The 8,203-nt window shown below is 51.8% G+C and overlaps 1 protein-coding gene across 1 annotated transcript; it reads right to left on the bottom strand.

The window, feature by feature from the left end:
• Positions 1-268: 268 nt before the first annotated feature.
• Positions 269-5,454, bottom strand: Pglyrp1 (peptidoglycan recognition protein 1). Its single transcript, NM_053373.1, is given in 3 exon segments — positions 269-506; positions 1,288-1,409; positions 5,185-5,454. Coding segments are annotated over 3 exon segments (552 nt in total). The 5' UTR covers positions 5,436-5,454; the 3' UTR covers positions 269-327.
• Between the last annotated feature and the right edge of the window lie 2,749 nt (positions 5,455-8,203).

Below are 8,203 nucleotides of genomic sequence, written 5' to 3'. Positions count from 1 at the left end.
TTGAGCTTCTGTGGGTGACGTTGGCACCTGCCTTGTATTGATTCTTGGGCTCTCACCCGAGAATGCTAGGTTCAAAGCTGTGATGTTGATTCAGAGCTAGGCCCTCTGGGGTCTTAGATCAGCACTGAGCAGTTGGGTTTTCTGCACCAGTGAGGATGGCTCGGTGTGAGCAGGAGGAATGACTAGAGATGTGTGGAGAGGTAATGAAGGGGTCATGTGGCCAAGCTTCTCTGGAGCATGGTGGGGCTGCGTCTTTATTGGGGTCACTGGGAAGCAGCAGGTGGTAGGAGGGATTTCAGGGTGGGAACTCCACAAGGTCTCAAGATCTCACTCTCGGTAGTGGTCCCAGCTTTGGATGATCTCGTAGAGCTGGTCACCTGGAGACAGAGTGCTTTGCACATCTCGATGTCCTTTGACCTCATAGTTAGATCTCAGGAAGCCCTCAGACACCCCACATTTCAGAAGATTTAGGGCAGCACGGAGAGCCCGCTTTGCAGGTACCCGGTCTGCAAGGGGAGGGGCGAGATGCAGAAAGTTAGATGGGCTTTTTTGAAGGGTAGAGGGGTGTGGGTAAACTGCCCTCTGTCTCTGCTTCCTCATCCATGAGGAGAAAATCAGGCATCTACCCATATGGCTGTGGAAGATAAATAGTTAACTCAATAAACCACAAAAGGGAGCCTAGCACAGGGGCCCCTTAGCAAGCATTGCCTGTTACGATTGTCACTTGGCCCTGGCCCTCCTCTGCTCCTAGGCGGCTGGGTCTTGTCCACACAATTAGCTGTGACCTGTGAAACATGTCTTAGGTGCCTAAGGAATTAACGGGTTGATTTGAGGCAGGGCCTCGCCCAGGCTGGCCTGGAACTCTTGTGTTGCAGAAGGGGATCAGCTTGAACTGATCTCGTTACCAGCTGCCAGGGCCTGAGATCAAGGTCTGCACCATGCTCTTTGGATCTGGGGCCTTGTGCATGCTAGGCAAGTATGCAGCCACTGAGCTGTGGGTGCTACTGTGTTTTATTTTATTGAGACAGGGTCTTAAGCTCACAATCCTTTTGTTTCCCCCTGAGGACTACTGGTGTTACACCTGTATACTGCTGTTTTTGGCTCCCCCCTCCCCAATTTAGTGCAGGCCAGCTACTCCCAGCATAGAGTCTAAATGACCACATTATCCAGAGAAGAATGAGGTACAGGACTTGAGCTCTCGGACCAGAGACCACGAGCATAGGTGGCGGAGCCTGTAGGCCCCTTTACTCCCCACACCGTCCCCAGCCCAGGGCCTTGAGTACTTACGTGAGTAGTCACCCATGAAGGTGATGCCGATAGACATGGGGTTCCAGATGGGCCCTGTGTGGTCACCCTTGATGGTCCAGCCTCGGCCTTCGTAGACATGACCATCCTCTCCAATGAGGAAGCTGTGAAGGAGGGGCGGAGCTTGATAAGGGTAGGAGGGGCCTCAGCATCCTTCACTCATCTACAGTATTACGGCAACCACACCCATTTATTGCACCGCTGTTCCTTGCCAGGAATCTTTGTAGCAGCTGGTGAGCTTCCCCAACCCCCATTTTACATGGAGTTAGAGGGGTCCACAGTCATAGAAATCACATCATTAACCACACAGCAAACCGTCGCCTGTAGGGAAGGTTGGGATTTATTGTCTCCTCCTGCCTCCCCATGCCTGTGCACTCACCCCACCCCACATCAGCCCCCTGATGTTGGTACTGCTGCCTTCCCACAGGCTAAACTGACAATTAGGGACCAGAAAGCCACTTACTTGCACAAAGCCACAGGCTCAGAGGGCTCTCTCTGCGCCTCAGAAATCTGTCCTTGGGCCAGTGAGAGGGCTCATCCAGTAAAGGCCCCGTACTAAACTTGACAACTGAGTTCTGTCTCTGGGACCTGTCGGGAGCCATCTAGGAGAGGCTGGGACTAGCAGGTGACTTTCCTGGAGATGACCCACGGTTTTTGCATGGTCTGCGATGGGTGAGCTCTGAGAGGCAAGGTCCCAATCCTTCATCTCAGGGTTGCTTTGCAGCCGATGCCTGTCCTGTCACTATTACATGGCCTGAGGACTCCTGGGCATCAGCCCCCCCCCCCCCCCTGAGTAAATGCCCTAGAGATTGGATGAGCTGTTATGGATTAATGCTGTTTAGGTGAATTACTGATTTTATAGAATTCCTGATTTGATTCAAATAATTCTAGGAAGAAAGTGTTAGAAATAGTTTTAGTTGTTTTGCCAGAAAGATATAATAAAATTAGAATCAAGAGTAGAATGTGCCCTCCTCCTAGAATAGTAAGTAAAGGCTGCATAATGGGGAATACAGTGAGCTTTCAGTTACACTAAAGAGAGAAGTAGGCTTGGCACAAATGTGTGACGAAGAGGACATTCATTCTAGGTCAGGTCCAAGGATGAAGCCACAGGTGAACACTGTGGTAAAGCCAGGCCGTGTGAAACGGTTGCTTTGAACTTACAGAATGAAACACTGCCTTGAACTTACTGTCAGCATCCTTCTGTAACTCCCCCTTTGTGTAACATGTTATCTATGAGGTAAGTTTCTAAGAACTTTTGTCTATTAAACAGGTCAGAGAAAAGAAATAAAGTGTGGCTTGGGAAACTCTGGGCCACCCATCCACCCACCCACCCACCCACCCATCCATCCACCCACCCATCCACCCACCCACCCACCCATCCATCCACCCACCCATCCATCCACCCACCCATCCATCCATCCACCCACCCATCCATCCACCCACCCACCCACCCATCCATCCTCCCTCCCTCCATCTAAATGTATGTGCATGGCATTTGGGGCTCAGCCTCTTCTACAAAATGTATATGTCTGTTTGTCTGTATGTACGTGTGTAGCTGTAAGTGAATGTAGGTAGGCATGCCTAAATACTTATGGAGTTGATGGAGACAGGTGGTTGGGCCTGACCACCAGAGTGTGTGTGTGTGTGCGCGCATGTGTGTGTGTGTGTGTGTGTGTGTGTGTGTGTGTGTATTTGCCTGTGTAAAGGACTTTATTTCTCTCTGGTACATGAAGAATTAATGAGTCCCAGATCTTTTGCCAGCAAGAGGTCCTTGAGCCAGAGAGGAAAGAAACCAGTGCTTGTTATAGCACAAATCATAAGATTACAAGGCCAGGGATCAAGGCTTCAGTCTTCATCCGATGCTGTGTCCCTTCCCGTACAGTTCCCGTAAGGTTGGGGCAGGCCCCCAGTGGGTCCAGCCTTCCAACAGGAGTGAACTGGCTGATTCCTGCAGGTTGTCCTGACCTCCACACAGACATTGTGCCATGTGGCTGCCCCCAGCCAAGTACACGAGTGTAGAGTGTGTGTCCATGGACGCTTGCTTTGGTCCAGCCCGCCTTGACTCTGGGGTCCTCCCAAGTGTGATTGTGGACTCAAGGGTGGAGGCTGCGTCTCCAGTGCTGGCCCGGTGGCAGAACTGTGAATTCCACTCACTCGCCAAATCTCAACTGAGAGCCGCTCCCACATGGGGCACCTTGGAACTAGATCAGCAGCTTGGAGTTGGGCGATAGAAGATTCAACCTCTGAGGTGCTGATGAGGCAGAGGATGCTGGAACTTGGAACCCAAGCCCCTGGCTGCCTCTTAGGAAGCCAGCTCAGGCCTGCCTTGCAGGAGACTGGATCAAGATGGGGACATGGGCACCCAGAGCTAGACTTAAGAAGCCTGGTGTCTTGGCAGGCCATTGGCTTTTATGAAAGATTCTCTCTGGAAGACTAGTGGACACTTCAGTATATGTGAAGCAAGCCTGTCTTCAGCACAGGGACAAAAGCCCTGTCACTTTAGTGAGATACCAGGTCCACCAGCAGGGAAGCCATCGGCTGACTCCTTATCCCCTGTGCATTATGATGCCCAAACATTCACACCACCTGGCCTTAGGTGGAGACACTGTGGATTTTACAGGGATGCCTGCCAACCTCAGCCACCATCATAAGATAGGCATAGTCAAGAGCTTCATATAGGCGCTGGAGAGATGGCTCAGTGGTTAAGGGTGCTTACTGCTCTTGCAGAGGACCTGGGTTTGATTCCCAGGACCCACATGGTGGCTCACAACTTGTAACTCAACGTCAAGGGGATCCAGCGCCCTCTTCTGACCTCTAGGGCTCTTGCACACACGTGATGTACAGACATTTCACTGTGGTGTACACACACCCACATACACAGAAACACACACACACACACACACACACACACACACACACGGATGGATGGATGGATGGATGGATGGATGGATGGATGGAAGGAAGGAAAGAAGGAAGAAAGCAAACTAAACATAGGCAAGGAAAGAGGCTCAAGGCTGTGGCCCCAGTTCAGGCTTCCCTGCACCCCACTTCAATCCTGGGAAGGAACTGTGATGTTGGAGCCTTAGAATGATAAAATCTTGGGTGGAGTGGCCTGAAGACCCCTTTCAGGCTTCTGGCTCTCTGGCGTTGGCAGGGTGGGCTTATGAACTGGAACCAGCATTTCCAGTAAATTCTGCAGGCGATTTGGCTCTTAGCTCAGCCTTAGAAGTCACAGGGTTCAAATATTCCTTTTGGAGACAGGCCCAGGCATGACAGCCCGGCCTGTGACACTGGAGCAGGTGTGACAGATGGCTGTGTTCCTCAGGGTCCATTGAAGCAGACCCCAGCTCCTTTGTGGCCAGACAGTGGGAGCCTCTTAACACCTGGGTCAATCTGTGCCTGTCCCTCACCCAGAATCTTCTGTGGATACTGTCTGACCTCAATCCTCACCATGACTTCTGGGTCCCTGCCAACCCCACCCCCGGCCCCATAGATTTGGGGCTCCTTCCACGTGCTAGCCAGTTTCCTGGGTATTTGGTATTAGGGGCCATAATACCATTGGCCTTTGTGGAAGAGGAAGCTGGGCCCTGAGCATCTTTCCCTGGCAGCACTATGCCCACTGATGCTAGGACTTGTTACAAGGCTCAGTTGCCCTGGTGTTGTCCCAGAAAGGCTCGGACCTTTAGGACATATATATATATATATATATATATATATATATATATATATATATATATATATATATATATATATATATGAAAGTATAGCAGGGGACAGACACCTTGTGTGTGAAGCAAAGCCTGTCCCCTCTTAGAGGGGAGAAAGCACTCAACACTAAAGGAGGTGTGGTCGACCTCCTTTAGCCCACTCCGTACTCACTTGTAGGCTACATCGCACCAGCCCAGCTGTTTCATTTGGTAAAGCTGCACATTGCGGGCCTGCTGTTCACAGGAGTCTGGGCTACTGCAGAAGCTGCCGGCTGTGTGTGAGATCACCACGTAGCGGACTGGTTTCTTCAGGCCCTTGGAGCACTCGGATGGCAGGGCCTTCCACTCACTGCGGGGCACGACGAAACAGCAGGAGTCTGCCAGGCCCAGGAGGGCAGGGAAGAGAGCCCAGGCAAACAACATGCTGGACGTGCTGCACACGGCTGTCAGGGCTGTGTATGAGTCAGGCCCTGGCCCTGTGCACTTTATCTTCTGGGGAGGGTGGGGGTGCAGAGGAAGGGCTTGCTTCACATCTGGGCGGGACGTTCCAGCCCTCGTCTCAGAGTACCCCAGACTCAGCTTCCTGTGTTAACAAGGGTGGGCTACAGTGATGTAGGCTTTGCTGAGTGTGGGGTAGGTGGGGAGACAGGCTCTAGTGAGGAAGGGCACAAAGGACTGGAGCATCCAGAGGTTTTCTGGAATTTCCAAGGCTTGGATCTCAGTGGGGGCATTGTGTAACCTACCAGGAACTTGCATAGGTGAGGGGCCCAGGGCTTTGACACAAACTTCCTTCCTCCAGCTGGGGCTGGCAAAGGTGCCCTTTAACAATGTGTTCCTGTGTAAGCATCTCATGTAGCTTAGGATGACTTTGAACTCACAACTTAGCCAAAGATCAACTCCTGATCCTCTTGATCCCACATTCCAAGTACCGAAGGTACAGGTGTACACGGCCACCGCACCTGACTGCAGATCCCCTGGGTCCCAGTCTGAAGATGCCCAGCCCCACGAGGCAGGACAGGAGGCTAAGTGTGTTGATGCCCATTTCACAGGTGAGGAAAATGCTTGGCGACTGGAAGTTGCTACCCAAGAAACAGCAGGCAGTAGTGCTCTCTGTCCAGAGTCAGAATCAGAGCCAGGGTGCCTGCATCGGATCTCCAGCCATTTTCTGCTGTGTGAGCCCACACTGACGACTGAACCTCTCTGTGCCCATTTGTCTGACTGCAGTATGGAGGTGGTAACAAGGTGTTTGACGCCCCCAGGGTTGATCAGAATGAACTGGGGTTTGGCCCTTGGGTGCCTGGCACATTGTGTTGTGTGTGTCACTACTACGCCCTCAGGTCAGCTCCTGTCTGTAGTGTGGTTTGCATGGGTGACCATAGCAGTTCTGCTCTGGAGAGAAGCGACTCTGGGGGCAGAGGGTCACATTCATTCAGAGCTTGTGGACAGTTTTCACGGGGCTTCTGTCCCACCCAGATTCCCGTTCCCATGCCTCCTACACTAGGGAAATCAGGGCAGACAGCCTTGTTCTCTGCTTTCACTTTAAATGGTTTTGGGTGTTCCTCCCTTGGAGCCTCTCACGTTCTTTCTTGCTTCTCTTCAGTAAATCTGTTTGCTCAAAAGTAAATACACACACACACACACACACACACACACACACACACACACACTTATTTATTTATTTATTTATTTATTTATTTATTTATTTATTTATTTTTGTTGTTGTTGTGCTACAGATGGAACTCAGGGCCTGTGTTTGGAAGGTGAGCACTTTACCACTGTCCTATGACACAGCCCCTCACTGGGGGAGTCTAGGCAGGGCTCTACCACTGAGCCATGCCCCCAGCCCCTCACTGGGGGAATCTAGGCAGGGGCTCTACCACTGAGCCATGCCCCCAGCCCCTCACTGGGGGAGTCTAGGCAGGGGCTCTACCACTGAGCCACGCCCCCAGCCCCTCACTGGGGGGTTCTAGGCAGGGGCTCTACCACTGAGCCATGCCCCCAGCCCCTCACTGGGGGGTTCTAGGCAGGGGCTCTACCACTGAGCCATGTCCCCAGCCCCTCATTGGGGGATTCTAGGCAGGGGCTCTACCACTGAGCCATGCCCCAAGTTCTGCTTTGTAATATTAAAACTAAGGTTCCTTGAGGTTCTTCTCTCTCACAGTTCTATAGAGTCCCCATGGGAACATAGTAGGCCATACATGTTCAGCATGTTCAGGTGTAACAAGGTAAAGGTTTTGATGGTGGAATCATCTGGAATAAGTGCAGCACATGCTGTCAGCAACAGTGAGGCAATTGCAATTCACTGTAAGGGTCTGATAAATGACTAAAGAACATTACTAGTGGGGACGGGTTTAAGAGCACTGACTGCTCTCCCAGAGGTCAAATCCCAGCAACCACATGGTGGCTCACAACCATCTGTAATGGGATCCGATGCCCTCTTCTGGTGTATCTGAAGACAGCGACAGTGTAAGAATATCACTAGCATTGAGGATGACCTTCAGAACAGGCTAAGTCAGGTCTGAGCTTTGGTCACACAGGGCCAGAATATATGCTGGGAGACCACTGAAGGGAGAGGAAGCAAAATGCAGGCGGAAGGAGGTGGTGGGAGGGAGTGGGAATATTAGTAACGGGCTCTGTGGGAAGATAACAGGAAGAGGGGCTGGGGAGGCGGCTCAGTGCTCAAGGGCACTGTCTGCGCTTGCAGGGGGCCTAGGGCTGCTCCCAGCTCCCACAGTAGGCACTCAGGGCTGACTGTAAGTCCAGCTCCAGGGTATCCAACCTCCTCTCCTGGTCTCTTAATCAGTTGCACTCGTGTCTGTCTGTCTGTCTGTCTGTCCGTCTGTCTGTGTCTCTGTCTGTCTGTATGTCTCTCTCTCTCTCTCTCTCTCTCTGTCTCTGTCTCTCTCTCTCTCTCTCTCTCTCTCTCTCTCTCTCTCTCACACACACACACAGCTAGCAGGGAAGAGCCCCACGACTGTACATCCGTTCAGTCACCTAGCAACTGTTGAGTACCTGTTATGTGCTACTGTGTACCGTCTGGGGTCCTGGACACGAGAGGAGAGGGAACAAGAGGCGGTAAAGAAGGACTCAGATGGGTTGGGGATTTAGCTCAGTGGTAGCTAAATTTAGCTCAAGTGCAAGGCCCTGGGTTCGGTCCCCAGCTCCGGAAAAAAAAAAAAAAAAACAACTAA

This window comes from Rattus norvegicus, chromosome 1, assembly GCF_036323735.1.
Source record: "Rattus norvegicus strain BN/NHsdMcwi chromosome 1, GRCr8, whole genome shotgun sequence".
Lineage (NCBI taxonomy): Eukaryota > Metazoa > Chordata > Mammalia > Rodentia > Muridae > Rattus > Rattus norvegicus.
The sequence above is the reverse complement of the archived record's forward strand: the minus strand, read 5'-3'. Positions and strand labels throughout refer to the sequence as shown.